The sequence below is a fragment of the Vipera berus genome, assembly GCF_964194415.1.
Source record: "Vipera berus genome assembly, chromosome: 2".
NCBI classification, from domain to species: Eukaryota; Metazoa; Chordata; class Lepidosauria; order Squamata; family Viperidae; genus Vipera; species Vipera berus.
This window is the reverse complement of record NC_138203.1, coordinates 233,059,725-233,082,840: the sequence shown is the minus strand read 5'-3', so window position 1 is coordinate 233,082,840 and position 23,116 is coordinate 233,059,725. Positions and strand designations below refer to the sequence as shown.

The 23,116-nt window shown below is 40.1% G+C and overlaps 1 protein-coding gene across 5 annotated transcripts in view; it reads left to right on the top strand.

Moving 5' to 3' along the window:
• ARHGEF3 (Rho guanine nucleotide exchange factor 3) overlaps positions 1 to 23,116 on the top strand; it is a 148,525-nt gene that overhangs the window by 108,465 nt on the left and 16,944 nt on the right. For all 5 annotated transcript variants that reach the window (XM_081317439.1, XM_081317438.1, XM_081317440.1 and 2 more), the window contains one exon: positions 11,271 to 11,378. In XM_081317439.1, coding sequence (XP_081173565.1) covers positions 11,271 to 11,378 — 108 coding nt within the window. The remainder of the gene's footprint in view (positions 1 to 11,270; positions 11,379 to 23,116) is intronic.

Genomic DNA, 23,116 nt, shown 5'->3' with positions numbered 1-23,116 from the left:
CAGGCACAGATGCATATTTACAAACAAATCAGAGCCACTCCAAAAGCAAATCATATCCATATTTTAACATTTCTGCTCCAATACTATCTACCTCTTCATCCTTACATTTTTCATCATTTTCTTGGTGCTTTCTTGGGCACTTAACAGCAATTATTTCAATTCCAATCTTCAACTTATTGTTATCATTCTTATATCAATCTTTATTCTTTCTAGTATTCTCGTACTTCAATTTCAATCCAAATAATTTTATACTTTAATTTTAATAGCATACACTCTGCTGGAGGATCTGCCTTAACCCAAGTTTCTTCATCAAAGTTGCAGTTTTTCCTGCATGTTCTGTCCTGTTCTTCACTGTTTCTTGCTGTCTTTGTAGCTTTATGTTCACATTATGCAATGTATTTTATTATTTTTGGCAGCAATCATTCTTATGTGCATTCTTCCATCATCTGTAGTCTCTGTTGAATTAATATTTCCATGAAGCATCCTTTTTTCAGACAACTTAACATAACTCATCATACTTCTGTTGCATGCTCTATATGATGTTCTTTTTCACTCTGTTCTAAGAAACTTCCATATCCGCTTTCCTTTCCTTACAACTAATCCACTTTTCATTAAGGTTGGATATATTATCTAATTATCAATATTAATATTGTTTCATGATTGTGCCATCAGTGTCAAAGTGACCATATAGATTTTTTTTCATGATAGCAATAGCAATAGCAGACTTTATATACCCCTTCACAGTGCTTTACAGCGCTCTCTAAGCGGTTTACAGAGTCAGCATATTGCCCCCAATAATCTGGGCCCTCATTTTACCAACCTCGGAAGGATGGAAGGCCGAGTTAATCCTGAGCCCATCAGGCTGAAACTCCAGACTATGGGCAGAGTTAGTCTGCAGTACTGCATCAGGTCTCATGACGATCTGTTCCTAATCTTTAAACCAGAGTCCCCAACCCCCGATCCGTGGAACAATCCCAGGCCGCAGCATGCCAGCAACTGGTCCGCACAAACAAGCAAAGCCCCATCCATTGGATGGAGGCAGCACACAAAACTATGCACTTTTTGGTCCATGGAAAAACCTCTCTCCACAGAACTGGTCCCTGGTGCCCAAAAGATTGGGGACCTCTGTGTTTTGACTCTCAACTCGTCTTGGAACCATGGGTAACAATTGTGTCTAGGAAGGCATTTGCACAAATCCCTCTTATATACCAATTGTGCCTATTCCTGGATCAGGAAGTCTGCTCACAGTGACTCATACCCTAGTCACCTTTCATCTAAACTACTCCAATACACTGTACGTGCACTGTACTGAAAGCCATCTGGAATCTGCAGCTGGTCCCAAATGCACTAGTCCAACTTTGAACAGTGTACCTAAATTGCACTGGTTCCTGATAAGCTTTGGGTTATCACCTATGAAGCCTTTCGTGGTACTGGTTTGTGTTATTTGCAGAACTTCCTGTGTCCCAAATTTTCTACTCATATTATGAGACTGGCAGAGTGAGCATACTTCAGGTTCTTCCATGAAACAGTGCCACTTAGTGGGACCAAGGGGAATGTCTCCTCTGTCTACCTTATCGAACAGCAATCTCCTTGACCTTTCTGTCCTTCCACAGGCTCCCTAAACACAGCTTCTACACCAAACATTAGGCTAAACTAGGATGAGCATGTAGAAAATGTAAATCTCTTGAAGGAGAAATACGTGAAGTGTTAATACCACTTTATAATGCCTTGGTAAGGCCACACTTGGAATACTATATCCAGTTTTGGTCACTACGATGTAAAAAAGATGTTGAGACTCTAGAAATAGTGCAGAGAAGAGCAACAAAGATGATCAGGGGACTGGAGGCTAAAACATATAGGGAACGGTTGCTGGAATTGGGTATGTCTAGTTTAATGAAGAGAAGGGCTAAGGATGACATTATAGCAGTATTCCAATATCTCAGGGGTTGCTACAAAGAAGAGGGAGTCAAGCTATTCTCCAAAGCACCTGAGGGCATGACAAGAAACAATGGATGGAAACTAATCAAAGAGAGAAGCAACCTAGAACTAAGGAGAAATTTTCTGACAGTTAGAACAATTAATCAGTGGAACAACCTGCCTCCAGAAGCTGTGAATGCTCCAACACTGGAAGTTTTTAAGAAGAGACTGGACAGTCCTTTGTCTGAAATGGTATAGGGTTTCCTGCTTGAGCAGGAGGTTGGACTAGAAGACCTCCAAGGTGCCTTCCAGCTCTATTGTTATTGTGGTTGTTGTTAGTTGGCTTAAATTGCTTCTGTTGTTATTGTTATTTCTGTTGCTATTATCTCTGTTCTTTTGTTATCCTGTTGTTGTGAAGTCTTAACTGTATTATTTTATGTTATGGTTTTTATGTTTCTTGAAATTGTAAATTGCCCAGAGTTACTTCTTGTGAGTCGGGCAGCCATTGAAATATATACATACGTGTGTGTGTGTGTGTGTGTGTGTGTGTGTGTGTGTGTGTCCACACACACACATACACACACAAAAAAAATTCAAGGAGAATTAGACAGGGAATAGAACATGCTTCTTTTTATGAGATCTTGTCTCCCCATTTCCTATGTAATGCACTAAACCCATGTCATGCAAATAGATTCCTAGGCACCTCCAATTCTTCTCCAAAGAAGATGCAAGGAAATGGGGGGTGGGCAGAGAAAAGGACAAATAATTCAGTTTACCACTAGTGTTTTGTATATTTAGGTATAGTTTGAAAAGCAATCATAGACTAGTCACTAGACATTGCAAGCAGTTGCAAAGCATCTTATCCATACTTGTGCAAAAAATTAAAGCATTTTTACATAAGAATTCTGTGCAAAACTGAAAGTAGCTCCATACTTCAGTGATCTCACTCAGCTATGTTTGAAAAGTGAAATGATTTATTTTGGACCCAGCTGTGGCAAACCTGAAGCAAAACTAAATGTAGACTTTTCTTTGCAACTCTTGTGGGTGGTTGGTTTCCCCAGTACACCTCAGGAATTCTGAGTTTTACTGAGAAAAAATGGTTTGATTTCAGGGATTTTTTTCACTCCTTCAGTTCTAAATTTCAGGAGTATCCTACAGAAGAGTGATCCAATGTGGTTTTCTCTTAATGTATTTTTTCATTATAGGGTTTTGGTATATCATTTTTAATTTCACCTAGTGCTGATTTAAACTAATGTAGACCTCTTTCTCTCCCCCCATCACCATTACTCATTGTTCACTACTAGCATCAGTATTCCTATTCCCTTAACCATGTTGCACAATTAGAAATTTTGAAAGTGAAATACAATAACGGTGCCAGAAATAGAGTGTCTACAGCAGAGCCTTTCATTTTAGTTAGACCAGTGATTTATATTTGAAACAGAGGCTGCATATTTTAATTTTAGTATCTATTTTTACATTATCAACAATTCTAGGTTCCATATTTTTAGCCTTACTCCTTCCCTCAGCGTTATGGAAATAACCCCGGCATTTTATGTATTCCTGAAATACTTCCCATATTTGGAGGGTCACTTGACTTTTATTTATAATTAGTTCATACGATGCTGTTTAAAATATAGGTAGCATAATGGTTTTCAGTACATAATATTCAGTGCAGAAATGTCTATGGATTTCATCAGATAACAGGTTTAGATGGTACTGATAGTGAACTAGAATTGTGATGAATGCTCTGATCTAGGCTAATAATGCCTCATTGGCATTATTAAAATTGGTGACACTTACTAATAACTACAAACCACCTTGGTCATGAAGAGCACCTCAAAGATATGTTAGGCTACAGTAGTCTTATGTATGAGACCCAGTCTGAAAATAAACAAGGATTCTAGTTAAGAAATATGTGTGAATAATTATTTTTATCTAATTTTGCCATGGATGGTTTGCCATCTCAATTTTTTAAGACTGTAAAAATATTGTTTAGCACCTATGTATTATATATGCCACTTTCAGTTGAGTATTTTTAGTTTTGTTTGGTTTGGTTTTTTGCTTCATAACGTGCTTGGAACAAGCTATGACAATTTTGAAATACTTATTCTAGAAATATATAGGATACAGTAACTTTTAAAACTTGATAGTTAAATAAAGTATCTTCAAATGTAGTATTTGTGATTATAATTATTTTCTAAGGTTTAGTTTCTTCAGCAACTTCAGCATGTTATAACCCAGCTCTTACTAATGTACATCAAAGATAAATTCTACAACCTTTCATAAGGTTAATTTGGAGTATGCATGACCAAAAGAATAACTGATACTTTCCTAAGTAAAATGGAATGGCACATGAATACATTTTAAAGTTAGGGTGACGTTCAGGATTTATCATTCTGAAGATTTTTCCCCATTTGTGTATTATCTTACTGTATTAATAGAAAATCTTGGTTAAAAAAACTTCTTAGTCATAAGCACATGCTTATGTATACAGCCTTTATTAGGTGAAAAATAGCTTCCTAAGAAACAGCAAATGTAGTAAAATTATTTTTGCAGTATTTGTGCTGATCGTATTGTATGTAATCTTTTAATACTGATCCAGGTCAATGCCTTTCTAGTACTGAATCATCAGGAACAACTGGCTTATTTTCTGCCAGAAAAATGGGAATGGCTCTCCTTTGATTGTTCAGAAAGAAATGTGAAGGCAGGATAGTTTTTGCTGAAAGAACTGTATAGAAAACTAATAAATATTGTAAAATAAATGTACCTGAGCCTGACACTCAATCCATTTTCTAAGGCTACATGTAAGAGGTGGTATGCTGGCGTTACCTCATACCAGCTCATGAGAACCAATTGTTAAATTTTCTGGATTTTTTCAAGCCAGTCGCAAGCAATACTGCTCCACTATACTGATCAGCTATTCTGCGGGTACCAGCAGAGAACGACAGTGGCAATGGAGCTTGAAGAACCAGTTCTTAAACATTGACCCACACACCACCGGATATAAGGCTATATTCTTTGCAATGGGAAGAAGTCTTAGTCTAGGTGAGAGCACATCTAGAAAAGCAGCATTTGGAAGACTGACTCAAGTGTCTGAACAGTGAACATCCAGGAGTTTGGGTGAGAGTTTGACAGGGTCCATGTTACAGAAGATTCTAAGAAACGTGGATAGCAAAGGACATTTAATGGTGATCTATATGGTCATGTGCATTGTTTGACTTCTTGCCTGAAGAGAGCTCAAACTACTTTCTGGATTATAACATACCAGGGACTCGGGGAACTCAGATGAGAGCTATTTTAGATCAAATTGTTTAAAAATCTGACAGAGAATAATGACTGAGAAGGATGGGAAATCTTGTGAAACAATTAAAGGTACAATCACAAGCAATTGCTAGTAGAAGAAAAAAAAGGTACAATTACAAGCTAATGTAGACTATTAGAAAGATCAGTGTGGATATACACAGCTTCCTGAAATGCTAAAAAGAAAAGGATATCTATAGGCAATGGAAGGAAGATTGTATAACCAAAAAAGGATATAAAGCAGTTGCCAGAAAGCTTAAAGTTCAGAAGAAGCTGAGGCTTGTGAAAAATACCCCAAACAACATAAAAGGCTCTTTCTGCTCCATCAGGAATAAAAAGGCAAAGAAGCTGTAAGACTACTGCAAAGAAAAAGATATGAATTAATAATAGGAGATGGCAAAACGATGGAATACTTGTGTTTTATATTTATCTTCTCTCAGTAATGAAAAAGAACTCAGTAATGAAAAAGAACTAGTTGTCTTTAGGGGGGAAAATTAAGGTGAAATAAATAGTAATGCAAGGAACCCAGCGTATGAGCTCTTTAATTTAGAATTACAATTATCTTAATGAATGTACATTAAGATAGAAATTTACTGAGACTCTCCCTCAAAGCACTGTGGTGCATTGGCTAGGAGGCAACTTTCTCCATTGATAAGGGGAAAATCTGCAGCTGTGTCTATGTGTGTAAGGTCTTTCAGTCCTAGACCCACTCTCACACCTTTTTGTGACAATAGTGGGAAGAGAAAGTTGCAATTGAAGATAGACAAGGTGAGAGTAATATAGCATTTCATTAATTTTAAATGAACCCAACTCTCCAGGGCCAGATTCATTACATCTGATTCTACTGAAGGTAAAGCCAGAGGTGATCTCAAAGTCACTAAAGTGAAATTTTTGAGTCCCAGTGAAAAACTGGCAAGGCCTAGAAAAACAAGGAAAGCCAGCATCTACATCTTCAAAAGTAGAAGATGAAGGACCTAGAAAATTACAGTTTGACAACTGTTCTGGGGAAAATCCTGAAGCAGACTATTAAACAGCATACCTGTGAGCATTTAGACAGAAATGCAAAATTGACAAGAACCAGCATGGGGTTTTTTAAAATTCCATTTATATCCCGCCCTTCTCCGAGGACTCAGGGCGGCTTACAAGCTTAGCAGTAGCCTTCATTCTATGTATATGCCTGCTTATTAGGGCTTTCACACACACCCCAAGCGGCATTATTACAAAGTCAGCTTAATTGCCCCCAACAATCTGGGTCCTCATTTTACCTACCTCGGAAGGATGGAAGTGTTGTGACTCAGGGCCAGCCTGTGGGTCCGGCAGCCGGCTCAGATGTCTCGGATGACTCAGATGAGGGGGAGGAGGAGTGTGTGGAAGACGAACCGGCTGATGATGGCTTGGAGGCTTCGCAGAGCCCCCAGCCGGGGCCCTCTTCTCAGCTGCGTGAGCCCGATAGTGCGGAGGATGATGACCCACAGCTGGCCCTGTTCAAGGACGCCCGACGCAGGAGGCAGTCGAGCAGGACCAAACAGAGAAAGGCTGTGGGACTCCTCGGGAGGAGGCACAGGGAGGCCACACCCTGAACTCTAAATAAAAGGAGTGTTTGGGGAAGGGCTGGTTGCTGAAAGCAACCCTTCCGTTTGAGGATTCAAGTTCCAGTGCTTTTGTTTCTTGTTCTGTTATTTGAGTAATAAATCTTGGCAGACGCTTTCCAGCCTTAGACGCTCTCCAGTCTCTACTGTTTGAACAGGGGTTTGCCTTATTGCAAGGCCGGTAGCAGGCTGGTTCAGAACAGGAAGGCTGAGTCAACCTTGAGCCTGGTGGGATGCGAACCTGCACTAATTGCAGGCAGCTGGTGTTACTTAAGGAGGCATCAGCCCACTGCTCCACCAAGGGTTTGTCGCAAACATGTTGTTTAACTAATCTTACCTACTTTTTTGATAGATATATCAGTTTAATAGATTGGGGGTGGATGTGCTATACCAGTGGTGGCAAACTTATGGCATGCGTGCCAGAGGCGGCACTCAGAGCCCTCTCTGTGGGCACGCGTGCTGTGCCCCGGAGATGGCGAGGGACTGGCCCCTGCTGCCCTGGCCCCGCCCACCCAGTCTGCCAGGACCACTGTGGCCACGCCCACCTGGCACCCGATGATAGATAAGTGGGTTTTGGGTTGCAGTTTGGGCACTGGATCTCTAAAAGGTTTCCATCACTGCTCTATACCTTGATCTCAGCAAAAGATTTGTCAAAAACTTTCATAATATCCCCATTAATAAAATGATAAGCACACAGGCTAGGATACAGCTGTTAAATGAATTCATTATTGGGTGCATGCCACACAAGTAGTTCCAGATCAGCCTGGTAAATAGTATCAAATGACATGTTACAAAGCTGTACAAGGCCTTCTGTTCAACATTTTTGTTAATGATCTGAATTGAAATAGAGAATAACATTTGCAAGGGGTCAAAAACTAGGGGGAGTAGTTAACTCTTTAGAAGAGAAAGAGAAGGTTTAAAAGATCTATGCAAGCTTAAACAATGGGATAAAATTTAACAAGTTAGTTTCCAGAGATTATTCCAGCGGTGTATGAGATGCTGATTTATGAATAATTATTAAATAGCTGGAAAGATAACAAAGAGGGCCAGTCCTGTATCATCTTGAAAACCTGCCATGATGCTACTTTTTCAACAACTGTCTTATCACAGTAATCCCTGGTAGCAATCTAACTACACTAGTAAATTGGCTCTGCAGTATTCTCCATAGGCTGGCATTTACTAAGCTTAGGAAAATATAACTTGTATGTAAATATATACCACCTCTGAGCTTTGTCTTTGATTTGAGTGTCCTTTTAGAGATTTTTCCGGCTTAGATGCAAAATGCTGGTAAATGAATACTAATGGAGAGGATTGTCAAAGAGCAAGAGGAAATTATATGGCTGCTGAAAATTAATTATGTACTAGGACAGGGAATATTAATTCTGCAGAAAAGACCAAACCAATTGGTCCTTGCCCATAGGATTGGATAGTTTAAACTAGAGATAGCAAGTAATCAGTGATCTGTCTCTCTCCATTGGCAGCCAGCTAAGCACAGAGGGAAAAAGAAGATAATCTCTGACAAAGAGGGGAGGCAGAAATGTGGCCTCATCCTTTGTTAACCTGAAGCCCCTGATAGAATACTTTGAAAGGACTTTGGATTCTACACAGAAAACTGATTTAACCTTCTTGCTTCTTAATTGCAAAGGTGCTGTTCATGGGCACATAATTTCAAGGCTTTGGTAAAATGTCTAAAAGATACTTTGTTTACACTTCAAAGGTTGGAACAAGTCAGCATCTTCAGCCTCAAATGAGTTTTCCTCTTATCATCTGGACTGTTTTATTTTTGTGAAGGTCGTTGTTCATAGAGAAAAATCCGATAAATTAACAAGAAGGAATTTCTAAACATCTTGAAGTTCTATGTTTTACTTCCTGGAATTACAGTGTAGAAATAACAAGTTTTTGATAATACCTGAAACGCAGTTTTGCTACCAAGCTATGACTAGGTCTAGTTTGAATATTGGTTATTATATTCTGAAGAATATCACACCTTCAGGAAAGGAGATTGCAGCATAGCTCTGCCCCATGTCATATGGGACGGTGCCTGGGACTGCAGTGGGACAGATGAGAAACCTTTCTCCGCCCCCGGGAGAGCAGTGGCACACACAGCAGCAGAGGCATGCTAAGCAAGAAGCCGCTGAGGGCTTGAAGGGCCATTTAGAGGAGAACGAGAGGGAATGAGTGAACGAACGAACGCTCACAGACTTCCCTCCTGTGTTCAGTATTCCGGCGGTGCTGCAGTGGCGTAAAAATAAATGTATCATCCAAAAGACTGAGCTAAGTCATCGCTGCTGAAGACAAAGGAAATTGAATCCACCTTGGCTAAGATGAGGGCAAGCTGGCTTTTGTTGTTTGCAGAGCATCCACAACGGAATAGGGTCTTGATATACATGGGAGGCTTTTTCACATTTTAGTGCCTGGCTTTAGTGGATATTGATAAACGTCAGCTTCATCTACAGAGAGATCAATACCTAGCTTTGCATTTGATTCTCCTGTCCATATCTGCACTGATGGAAATAGTATTTCTGACCAAACTTAAAGAAGCTGCCACTGTCCTGGTTTCTGTTTGTTTGTTTTTGTTTACAAGAAGAATTGCCACAATGAATTTAGTAACATATGGAAAATTACAGTAAGGTCTGGCTTATTTTCCCTGGGAATTCCTCCCCCCCCCAAACCTGGAATTACAAGGTGCTTAAGTAAACTTCATAATTATGGCTGAAAAAGAGAGGTGATTGTGCTTAAAATGTTCTTTAAAATATTATTTCTGATGAGTTGTTAAATTCATATCTTCTAAAAGTCCTGGTTTTTTTCTGTTTTTCTGTTTTTATATTTTTGGATTTTTTTTCCACATCATCCGGAACATTTTTTTGAGTTTTTTCTCTCAGATTTTGTCTTTTACATGTGCTGCCCAAGATTCCTTCAGTGCGGGATGGATATTAGGAAGGCAAGGGTAATAATCATCAACTTTAAAAATTATTTACCAGTTTTGTCAATTTTGTTTATATTTTTCTGGCATGCAGAAGTAATAATATTTCTTCAGAAAATCTTGACAGACACAGATTTAAATATTATATATTATTTATGTATCCTACTCAATGCTAGTTGCTTATTAAGTGTTTAAAAATAATAAATATACTTATATTTTTCATTGCATTTAAATAAAGAGAGGATGTTGAACAGTGTTAAATGTGCAAATGTTCTTTACAGATATTGTCATTTTAATGCTCTTATTTTTGTCTCTTTGAAAAGATACTTATTGAATAGAGAAATGTATAATGATTTGATTATCAGCAGGGAGAAATATTTGAGGCTAAATATTTCTGTTTTTACACTATCTATGCCCTTCAGGAATGAGTTCATCAAAACATTCATAGCAGCTTCTTTTGTGTTATTAAAAGAGATAAGAAATTGTTTTGGGAACTGAATTTTGGAACAAAATTCTGTATACACTTTTTAAATAGTAAGCCCCATTTCAAAGAAAATATCTTACTCATTTTTGGTTATGTGTCCCCTACACACCACACACACACACACACACACACACACACACACACACACACACATACACACAAATACAGTCTCTTGGAACTGCAGACATTTCATATTTGCTAGAGCTGGGTCTATTGAGAAAAAATATCTTTATGGAGGAAATGTATTGCTATAGCTTAGCCATCCCTAATGTTGCCTCCATGTGTTGAACCACAGTTCCCATCATCCCAGGTACCATGACCAATGATCCAAGGAGCCAGCGTAATAAAGGGAATTATCAGGTATACTGCACTGAAACCAAAAAAATACAGACTTAAAAAAATTATCCCTAACACAAAAGGATATTACTTTATAAATTAAAAGAGAAAAACAAAGAAACCTCATAATTATTTGATGAAGATAACCCTGAGGAACACGGTGAAGAGAGCGATTTAATCATGAAATGCTGAGGGTGTTAGTGTATGTGTTGGGGGGGGGGAGAGTGCCATAAGTCGATAGTAAATATGTCTGCATCAGAATGTAATACACAATATTTTAATAGCATTCAAGAGGTACCCATGAGCATAACATTATTTCTTTGCATTATTTTAGGAGATTTCCAGAGCCCCAAAAGAAAAATGGCCATTACAAATCAGTGTCATACAAATCTGCTCAGTCCTGTTATCTTTTCATTGTCACATGAGAATCATCTAGATAGTAGGGTCTCAATGGAGTGATTGTTTGAGCTCCTACACTTATTTGTGCCGAACACAATATTTGGATAAACATGTTTAATGACCTGATTTAAGTCAGTGTTATCTTACAAAACAACAACTCCTTTACAGGTTAGAGCCCTGGGGGAAGGGGACTGACTGGCTAGGTAACATTTTTGGTGGCTTTCGTCTTGCATTATCTATTCCTCTTATATTATTTTGTATTATCATTAAAATCACCTGTATAATGATGCTTATATGTAATTAATTTGTCTAAAATTTACAGGAACCCAGTAACAAGCGGGTCAAGCCTCTTTCTAGAGTGACATCATTAGCAAGCTTAATTCCTCCTGTCCGAACAACTCCCTTGAAGCGATTTGGACAGACACTCCAGGTATGTGTGTGTGTGTGTGTGTGTGTGTGTGTTGATTATTTATTTATTTTATTAATTAATATGCTGCCCATCTCCCTGATAAGGTAAAGAGTGCCTTCAAAATTATTATATGGGATTTGGTGTAATGAATATAACTGTGCTTTTGATTTTTTTTTTGTCTTAAGCAGAGAGCAATTTTCCATACTAAACATACGTACAAGTGAAAAATGCTCCCAAAATCTACAGGTGAAAAATGCTCCCAAAATCTAAAAAAATATAAATGTTTTTTTTTTACTTTGGGAAGAAGCTAAATGAAAGAGTTCTGTTGTATAACAATTAATATTCATAGGGTTGATTGCTTTTTGTAAAACACTTCTTTTTTCTGACAAAAATGAGCATAAGACTTATTGTTAAAATATCCTTGCATTTTAATTTCTCACCAATAATTACATAAAATATTCAACTGGAGATTTTTTTGGTCTAAAATGTGATTTTTATAGAAAAGAGTAATATTTAAATGTACAGGTAGAAATATTTTGATAATTCTACTATAATTTTAAATAGACAACTTTAATATTTGTCTTGATGCCCCATAAACAGATTTTTTTCCAATTGCTGCAATCTACTCAGTTTTCAAATATATACTTAAAAATGCAAATTCAGGGCAAAATAATTATGATTTTAACGAACCAAGATCCAGTCATCTGTTTACATTTGTACAGACTGCATGAAAATGAATATTGATGAATCAACTGCTTTGATAATTTGAAGGTTAAATTATACATGAAAGCAGATCAGTATCGATTATATAACTAAGTAGCTGCTTTTGTGTAGCATCTTTCTGAGGAGAGAGAAAACGGACCATTAGATTACCAAATAGTCAGGCAATATAAATATGAAGAAAATCATATTCATTTCATTCCATTCCAAATTTCTCAGTTTGAGAAAGTAACAGTGTGTTCAGAAGCAGTTCAGTCTGTAATCTCATTTGGAAATTGTCTCACCCAAATAATGGCTATAGAGTAAGTCAATAGATATTGTTACTGACTTTTAAAGATACAAACTACTGTAGGCTCACCTTTTTAAACTTTGCAACATGCTGCAGAGGATCAAATCTGGAAGCTGGATCCCTAATGTGATACTGTGCCTGCAGATATCTCCTCTGGAGCCTACAAGATCCATGCCTCATTATTTCATTTGATTTAGATTCTTTAAATAAAGAAATAAAATTAGATGGAAAGTAGCATTCTGCAAAGAAAATCACCAGACTTTAGCATAAGTTTTATTTCAAACAATGCTTCTGAGACCAACATATAATTCAGATATTCTTAGGACAGGTTTGATTAGAAGTGAATCCATGTGTCAGTGAACACACCCATCATAATAGTTATTTTCTAAGAGAGAAAGAAAGAGAAAGAAAGAAAGAAAGAAAGAAAGAAAGAAAGAAAGAAAGAAAGAAAGAAAGAAAGAAAGAAAGAAAGAAAGAAAGAGAGAAAGAAAGAGCAAAAAGAATTATCCATTTGTATCCAAAAGATCAGATGTTGGGTTAGGAAAAGAAAAGCAATAAGATAATAATAAAAAAAGAATGATGGATCCTGTTTGCCCATCAGAGTTTGGATTACGTTTTCTGCCCAGGCTTCCAGTTCATCAAATATTAGTGTAATGCTTCAATCTGTATCCCTTATAATCCAATGATTTTACCTTTCTATTCAGAACTTTAAAAAATTCACAGAAAAACATTTTACTATTCATACTCTCCTGGATAAGATGGACTTGGATTTAAGGTTGACAACTGATAGAATCATGGATTGAAGGGACCAGAGCTAAGGGTCAAGATAGTGTGGCTTCGGTGATTATCTTGGGGCCATCCAAACATGACTCACTTGTACTGCTGAACATATTTTGCAGGTTGTATCCAATAGGATCTACTGTAGATATTCTAGATTACACTGAATTTTAATTGGATTTGTATCTGATTTGGATGCTGAAACTATCTTGGTTGCCCTGTGAGTTACTTTTTGTTTAGAGAGAAAGAGATGAAGGGACATCAGGCCCTTTGATTTTTCTTGAGCATGACATGCTTTTTGGTACCCAATTTCTAATAAGATTCTGAAGAAATTATGTGAGTTGGAAGAGGGTTTGTAATATTTCAATAATGCTTAGAGAATATTGTTTAAGGGGATATTTCTTCAACTGAACGGCATCAGGTAGTTTATTGTTAACAGATAAGTAAAATGAGAGCCATTCAAGGAGAGCATTTAACTAACATAAAGCACAATTATTCTGATCTGATGTATTATTAAAATGATTCAGAATTTGCCTACAGTAATTGATCAACTGAATAGATACAGATCAGAACTTGTGGTAATTTGCTGATCTTTTGTCGATATATAGTTTTAATTCTAACTAGATAAAAATGTTGTGTACTGGGTTCTTTGTTGCAAGTAGGAGACGAGGCGAGAGAATTCAGGCATGAACATGCTTTATTGAATGCAGGAACTGAACTAGTAACCAAGGCTTCTATGCAGCTATTTATACTGCTGGCCACTAGGCAGCGGCCAATAGGTTTGAAGGAGCCTATTGCCGCCCTAGAGCCAACCAATGGTGGTCCTGGAGACTGCTTGCCTGAGAAGCCAGCAACCATTACACAGACTCCCTGATTACACAATCTTAAACAGCATTCAAAGACACGTATAGTTCAAGTGAAACAGGCCCAATACATTACACCCCTCCCCCCTAGAATGTACAAACATTATAAAATATAGTTGAAATAAAATACAGCAGTGATACAAGTATTTGCAATAATACAATCACTTTAGAACAAAATCTTGCAAATAGGTTGGAGGTCTACGTGACCTTGCTGATCGCCTGGGGGATTCAGGCAACTCCCAGTCTACCAGCTTGCCCGCCGGGCTGGGTAGACCAGGACTCATGAGTCCACAAGAGTCCCTTTGGCTGGCCATTCCAGGTCGACCCAAATCAAAGTCCAATGTAGAAGCAGAGTTAGCACACCGGCTGTCTTGGTCGGGTTGACTTTCCCCATCAGGGGAACCATGTTGCACTCCCGGGCTTTGTCCATCGACCACCTCCCTGTTGTACTGACTGGGTGGAGTCCTCAGAGCATGTGAATTGCCCTGCTTGGCTGCCGGTTTCTGGCTCTAGGAGTGGAGCCGTCATATGCTCCTCGCTTTGTGGCTGTTCTGGGAACCGCTTCCGCAGCTGATCAATATGGTGGCGAACAACTCGCCCGCCATCCAGGGCTACCTCGTATGATAGGGGGCCCGAGACTTTGACAATTTTACCCAGCACCCACAAGTTCCCATCCCCGTAGTTCCAGGCCCACACCCCATCACCCACTTGCCCTCAGAGGCTTTGGGTGAGAGGTGTCTGCTGCCACCCGGTCTGGATGCAACCTGTCCAGTTTAGTGATGAGTCTTCTTCCCCAGTGAAGCTCTGCTGGGCTCTTGCCTGTTGCTGTGCAAGGCGTAGTGTGCTGGCAAAGCAAAAAATCAGCCAGGCTGTGGTGCCAGTCCCCAGTCACTATGCACTTGAGTGACTCCTTTGTAGTGCGCACCTTCCGTTTGGCCTGCCCGTTAGTCGAGGGGTGAAAGGGAGCTGATGTAGCATGCCTTATGAAGTTAGTCCTCAAGAAAGCTTGAAAGTCTGCCGCTATGAACTGGGCCCCATTATCGGATACTACAATGTCTGGCAGCCCATGTGTTGCACCTGGATGGTCCTAGCAGTAGTCATATTTGCGATAGGAATAACTTCCAGCCATTTATTTTTTATTTTATTTATTTATTTAATTTAATTTTTATACCGCCCTTCTCCCGAAGGACTCAGGGCGGTGTACAGGGCAATACAATAAAATACGATATATAAAAATTAAAAGAAATATTAAATACAACAGCCCAATTCAATAAATTAATACAAAGCGTTAAACTACCCCTAAACCCATCAGACCAGGCCGGCTTGTTCAAATAAATATGTTTTTAGGTCACGTCGGAAGGAGCGAAGGTTGGGAGCCGTCCGGAGCTCCACCAGTAAACGGTTCCAAAGGTCTGGCGCGCCCACAGAGAACGCCCTCCCCCTGGGGGCCGCCAGTCGACACTCTTTGACCGACGGCACCCTACGGAGGCCCTCTCTGTGGGAGCGCACTGGACAAAAGGAAGTTGATGCCAACAGCAGGACCCATGCCACTTAGGGCTTTATAGGTCGTAACCAGCACCTTGAATCTTACCCGGAGGACAACCGGAAGCCAATGCAGCTCACGGAGTAGAGGTGTTACATGGGAGTATCGGGAAGCCCCCACCACCACTCACGCGGCTGCAATCGGGTTTCAGGCCCGGACACAGCACGAAGACGGCATTGGTCGCTCTGATGAATGATCTCTGGCAGGCTCGGGACAGGGGTCATTCTTCTGTCCTGGTCCTATTAGACCTCTCTGCGGCTTTTGATACCATCGACCATGGTATCTTACTGCGGCGTCTCAGGAGATTGGGAGTGGGAGGCACTGTTCTTCAGTGGTTCTCCTCCTACCTTCTGGAACGTTCACAGTGGGTGTTGGCGGGTGGCCAGAGATCGACCCCGAGGCCTCTCATTTATGGAGTTCCTCAGGGGTCGGTCCTCTCACCTCTCCTGTTTAACATCTATATGAAGCCGCTAGGTGAGATCATCCGTGGTTTTGGAGTGGGTTATCATCAGTATGCTGACGACACCCAGCTTTTCATCTCGACCCCAAACCACATCAGTGATGCCCTCGACGTGATGTCCCGTTGCCTGGAAGCGGTCCGGGAATGGATGGGGAGGAACAGGCTTCAACTCAACCCGGACAAGACTGAATGGCTGTACATACCGGCATGTCAGGATATTCAGATTATTCCATCTCTTAATATCGGGGGCAAGTTATTACCCCCCGTAGATAAGGCTCGCAATCTGGGTGTCCTCTTAGATTCACAGCTCTCCTTAGAAGATCATATAGGAGCTGTGACTAGAGGGGCCTTCGCCCAGGTTCGTCTGGTGCGCCAGCTGCGACCCTATCTGGACCTAGATGCCTTGCGTACAGTCACCCATGCACTTGTGACCTCTCGTCTTGACTACTGCAACACTCTTTACATGGGGCTGCCCTTGAGAACCACTCGGAAGTTTCAGCTGGTGCAGAGTGCAGCTGCACGAGTGCTTTTGGGGGTCTCCCGATACTCCCATATTACACCTCTGCTCCGTGAGCTGCACTGGCTTCCAGCTGCCTTCCGGGTGAAATTCAAGGTGCTAGTGATGACATACAAAGCCCTACATGGCGTGGGTCCGGATTACCTACGGGAGCACCTACTGCCAGCGTCAACATCCCTCCGTCCTGTGCGCTCCCACAGAGAGGGCCTCCTCAGGGTGCTACCGGTCAGAGAATGTCGGCTGGTGACCCCCAGGGGGAGAGCATTCTCGGTGGCCAATAGGTTTGAAGGAGCCTATTGCCGCCCTAGAGCCAACCAATGGTAGTCCTGGAGATTGCTTGTCTGAGAAGCCAGCGACCGTTACACAGACTCCCTGATTACGCAATCTTAAACAGCATTCAAAGACACGTGGTATAGTTCACGTGAAACAGGCTCAATACATTACAAAAACAACACACTTGCCTTTTTAATAATAATAATAATAAAGTTGGTAGGGATCTTAGGTCATCTAGTCCAACCCCCTGCTCAGGCAGGAAACCCTATACCATTTCGGACAAATGGCTGTCCAGTCTCTTCTTAAAAACTTCCAGTGTTGGAGCATTCACAGCTTCTGGAGGCAGGTGGTTCCACTGGTTAATTGTTCTCACTGTCAGGAAGTTTCTCCTTAGTTCTAGGTTGCTTCTCTCATTGATTAGTTTCCATCCATTGCTTCTTGTCCTGCCTTTGGGCACTTTGGAAAATAGCTTGAGTCCCTCCTCTTTGTGGCAGCCCCTGAGATATTAGAACACTGCTATCATGTCCCCCCTCATCCTTCTCTTTATTAAACTAGACATACCCAATTCCAGCAACCGTTCCTTATATGTTTTAGTCTCCAGTCCCCTCATCATCTTTGTTGCTCTTCTTTGTACTCTTTCTAGAGTCTCAACATCTTTTTTACATCGTGGTGACCAAAACTGGATGCAGTATTCCAAGTGTGGCCTTACCAAGGCATTGTAAAGTGGTATTAATACTTCACGTGATCTTGATTCTATTCCTCTGTTAATGCAGCCTATTTATTTATTTATTTGTTTTTATAAACCGCCCTTCTCCCGAGGGACTCGGGGCGGTGTACAGAATAAGGTAGGTATACAGAATGAACAATAGTGAAAAAAACAATAGTAAAAAACAAACTGGGACCCCAATTAGAGCTATAAGGCCAGGCCGGACTGCTGGAACAGGTAAGTTTTTAAGTCGCGCCGGAAGGTGCGGAGGTCGGGGGCCATCCGGATTTCGGTTGGTAAGGTGTGCCAGAGGGCTGGTGCACCCACTGAGAATGCCCTCCCCCTGGGGGCCACCAGCCGACATTCCTTGAGTGGTGGCACCCTGAGGAGGCCCTCTCTGTGGGAGCGCACAGGACGGTGGGGTGCTGACATTGGCAGAAGGTGCTCCCGTAGGTAGTCCGGACCCATGCCATGTAGGGCTTTGTATGTCATTGTTAGCACCTTGAACTTCACACGGAAGGCAACTGGAAGCCAGTGCAGCGCACGGAGGAGAGGTGTGATATGGGAGTATCGGGAGGCTCCCAAGAGTGTCCGTGCCGCTGCACTTTGCACCAGTTGAAGCTTCCGAGTGGATCTCAAGGGCAGCCCCATGTAGAGAGCGTTACAGTAGTCTAGGCGAGAGGTCACAAGAGCATGGGTGACTGTACGTAAGGCATCCAGGTCCAGATAAGGCCGTAATTGGCGAACTAGTCGAACCCGGGAGAAGGCCCCCTTGGTCACAGCTCCAATGTGATCTTCCAGGGAGAGCTGCGAGTCAAGGAGGACACCCAGGTTGCGGGCCCTATCAACAGGGGGTAGTAACTTGTCCCCGATGTTAAGGGATGGGATGTTCTGAGTATCCTGGCTTGCCGGTACGTACAGCCATTCAGTCTTGTCCGGGTTCAGTTGAAGCCTGTTCCTCCCCATCCATTCCTGGCACCTGCAGCACACTGCTGGCTCATATTTAAGTGATTGTCCACTAGGACTCCGAGATCCCTCTCACAATTACTACTATTGAGCAAGGTACCCCCTATACTATATCTATACATTTGGTTTTTCTTGCCTAAATGTAGAACCTTACTTTTTTCATAATTGAATTTCATTTTGTTAGATAGCGCCCAGTGTTCAAGTCTGTCCAGATCTGCCTGTATCTTAAGCCTGTCTTCTGGAGTATTTGCTATTCCTGCCAGCTTGGTGTCGTCTGCAAATTTGATGAGTTCCCCATTTATCCCTTTGTCCAAATCATTGATGAAGATGTTGAAGAGCACTGGGCCCAGAACAGAGCCCTGGCGCATCCCAGTACATACTTCCCTCCATGTAGATGCGGTTCCATTGAGGACCACATGCTGAGTACAGCTGGTCAGCCAGTTATGAATCCATCTGGTGGTGATTCTGTCTAACCCACATTTTTCTATCTTATCAAGTAGAAGGTTGTGATTTACTTTATCAAATGCCTTACTGAAGTCCAAGTAAATTATATCCACAGCATTCTTCTGATCCACTAATTTTGTCACTTGGTCAAAGAATGCAATAAGATTTGTCTGGCATGATTTGTTTTTGACAAACCCATGTTGGCTTTTAGTAATCACTTTGTTTGCCTCTAGGTGCTCGCTGATTCGTTGTTTGATTATCTTTTACAGAATCTTCTCAGGCATGATAGGTCTGTAATTTCCTGGATCCATTTTTTCCTTTTTTGAAGATGGGAACTACATCAGTCTTTTCCAATCCTTTGGTAGTTCCCCAGTGCTCCAGGATCTTTGAAAAATATAGTTCAGTGGTTCTGAGATCACATCTGCCAGTTCCTTGAGAACCTTGGGGTGTAATCCATCTGGTCCTGGTGATTTGAACTGGTCTAGATTGGACAGGTGCTCACTTATCATTTTCTTGCCTATCTTAACTTGTGTTTCTATTCTGTTTTTTATGGAACTATTTTTGATAGGTTGGTCTGTTTTTTCCCTTTGTGTAAAGACAGATGCAAAAAACGAGTTAAATAGTTCTGCTTTCTCCCTGTTGCATGTCACCTTCTTGCCACTTTCACCCACTAATGGACCAATCATTTCCTTTACTTTTTTCTTGTTTTTTACATGTTGAAAGAAGCTTTTTTTGTTATTGTTGACTTTGTTCACAAGCCTTAGTTAATTTTGAGCCTTAGCTTTCCTCACTTCATCTTTGCAGGCTCGGGCTATTTGCTGATATTCTGACTTAGTTATGTGCCCCTCTTTCCACTTTCTGTACTTGTCCTTTTTATCTTTCAGTTTGTCATAGAGTTCTTTATGCAGCCACACTGGTTTCTTTTGAGAGCTGTTATTATTCCTCTTGGTATTGTGCTAGACTGGGCTTTTATTATCTCACTTTTCAAAATTTCCCAAGCTTCTTGAGTTGTTTTCCCCTTGAGGATTCTCATCCATGGTATCCTTCCCAAGCTCTCTCTAAGTTTATTGAATTTAGCTCTCTTAAAGTCCAAGACTCTAGTTTGACTGTGTTCTATTGCTTGTGCTTCCATAATGTTGAATTCCAATATTGCATGATCACTTCCTCCCAAGGTTCCTGTGGCTTCAACACCTTCTATCATTTCATCTCTGTTAGTGAGAATTAGATCCAAAATGGCTAATCCCCTAGTTCTCTACTTTTTGGGTGACCAAATTGTCTGCTAGGTTTGTCAGGAATCTGTTTGAACTTCCACTTGGTGCAGAGTTTGTCTCCCAGTTGATGTCAGGGTAGTTAAAGTCACCCATTACTATTGTGAGGTGCTTCCTACATACCTTAGTTAGCTGACTAGCAAAAAGTTCATCTATTTCCTCTGTTTGGTTGGGTGGCCTATAGTATACACCCATGGCAATGTCATTCCCCCCCCCCTTTTATACTGACCTAAATGCATTCAAGCTTACAGTTTTCATTATTGTTGTGCTCTATTTCTGTAGAGATGTAGTTATTCCTTATATAGAGGGCAACTCCACGTCCTCTTTTATTTGGTCTGTTTCTTTTAAATAATTTAAATCCCTCTAGCTGTGTGTTCCGTTTGTGTTGTTACTTGTTACTTGTTGAAGAAGGAGACCGAGTTGCATTCTGAAACTAAACTTCAGAAGTAATTTCTTAAGTATAAATTTTAAATTCCAGTCTGAAGCTATGAAAAAAACGGCTCAAATATAACAGATGTCCTCAAATATATTTCAAAAAGAAAGCTTTCATAGTGCTATTACGTTTTGAACAAAAATGGTTAATAATATGGATTCCTGCTCTGATCAAGGGGGGGGGCGATGACCTAACACCAGCTGCCTGCAATTAGTGCAGGTTCTCATCCCACCAGGCTCAAGGTTGACTCAGCCTTCCATCCTTCCGAGGTAGGTAAAATGAGGACCCAGATTGTTGGGGGCAATAAGCTGACTTTGTAATAATGCCGCTTGGGGTGTGTGTGTGAAAGCCCTAACAAGCAGGCATATACATAGAATGAAGGCTACTGCTAAGCTTGTAAGCCGCCCTGAGTCTTCGGAGAAGGGCGGGATATAAATGTAATAAAAATAAAATAAATAAATAAAATAAATGGCCCCTTCCAATTCTGTGATCTTTATGAACTAAAATATTCAGAATAAAAGTTGGTCAAAATATGAAATGTTTTGAGGGCGGCATTTTAATCTGTGCTTGAGTTTCAAGGACAAAGGACAGATAAATGATTTTACCCAGTGTCCTTGCAAGACCAATTGAAGCTGATATGAACTTTTTAGTACTCTGAATAGAGTTATAAAATCATTGCAAAGCATACGGCCATGATGTATTGTAATTTCCATAGCAGCTTTCTTACCACAGTCAAGCTTGGTAGTAAAAGAGCCAACTAACAGATAGCCTACATAATCTCTCCACAGTCAGGCAAAGAATCTTTTGACATCAATGTCTCATCCCTTTTTCTCCTCCACCTTTGGTAGTCTCTTTTATATCAGTGAGAGAATTAAAAAAAATATTTGCTTTGACTTAGCCAAGCGCTGTCCTCCTGGTAGGCTGATCCATATTTCCCTTGATCCTTAACAGACATCATCATATATTTTAAGGCTCTCACCATTGTTAGTGATGGTTTCTCCACTGAGTTTCCTGGCTAGTAACATCAAATCTTTTACCTCAGTCTTAGTATCTTTATTTTATACAATTCAATGAATATTCTGTTGCAGATGCATAAAGATAATTAGGTTCTTGTTTAGCCTTCATAAAATATTATATGACACTTTACATATATGTAAAGTGTAAATATACAGAATGTCTGTTTATAATTGAATTGATCAAACTTTTGTTATATTTGTTTTATAAAATATGAATCCTTTAAAAAAGAGTAACTCTATTGTGGTAATTGATAAATGTTGCTGGGGAAGACTGGCATGGTTATAATACATCTATTACATTTATTAATCCCTTCTTCTAAAGATTGAGATAATAATGAAACTTAACCAAGAACCAAGAACAACTGTGAGACTAAAAAATATATTTGTTACATTTTATTTTGTTGTCATTTACTCACCAAAGTATTCTCTGATATGTACAAGAATTAGATTTAGGCAGGGTAGTATATTCAGTATTTTGCTCTGTCAGATTGACGTATGCTTGTTTTACTTATTTTGGAACTTTCAATATTTTGTTGATAAAGCATGTAAATTTTGGCAGCTTTGAGATTGTTGCACTTGTTTTGGTATCTTTACCTTGTAACTAGTAGCAATGATAAAAAATTCCTAGGGCACATTGTTTGATACACAGGAAGGATGAATATTAAGAAATCAGTTCTCTAGGTACAGAATTCCCCAATTTTTGTTTAATTTAGAGAGATGTATCAAATTGTTTCAGAGTGAATTCCCCCCTTCCCCCCAAAATGGAGATGTTCCTGAATTCAACACTTGGACTGCAAAATCCAGATCGCCTTTGTGACATTGAGTTTACTTCGCTTTGCTAAAAGAGTACTGCAGTAATCCACTAATCATATTAAGATCCCTGAAAATATAATCCAGAAGCTTCAATTTGAGAAGACTGGAACAATCAGATTTTTGGCTGCCCGTACTTCCTTCAATTATATTTCAGCAAACTTCACCAGCTATAAATTTGGCTCCAAGCTATTTGGTTCCAAGCTATTGTTTAATTTTAAAACCTTAAATGGTTTGAAACTGAATTACTTGAAGCCAGTTCTTTTGCTAAGAAACCTCCTTCCATACAGACGGCATGTTTCAATGATGTTTTCTAAATAATAGCTGTTAGCAGTGAACATTACATCTACTAAAGAGATTATTTTAACAATATTGCTGCAGTGGGATGTCTTCTCCAAGGAGGTTATTCCTGGCACCGTTACAGTACCATATGCACCCATCTTTTAGGTGCTAGGTTTAGCATAATCTATTTTGCCTCACACAGGCTTCCAAAAATTCTTCTCAGGATATGCTCTAGAACTCTTAAAGTGATATTGGAACTGCAGTTCTTAACACATCTTGATGGCATCTGTATGTTTTGCCTGGAATTCAATGATTTATTTTGTCAGCTGGATCCCTCTTGCTGCATGTTACTCTAGTGCCATTGGATGAATAATCAGGGATAAAGGAGTGTA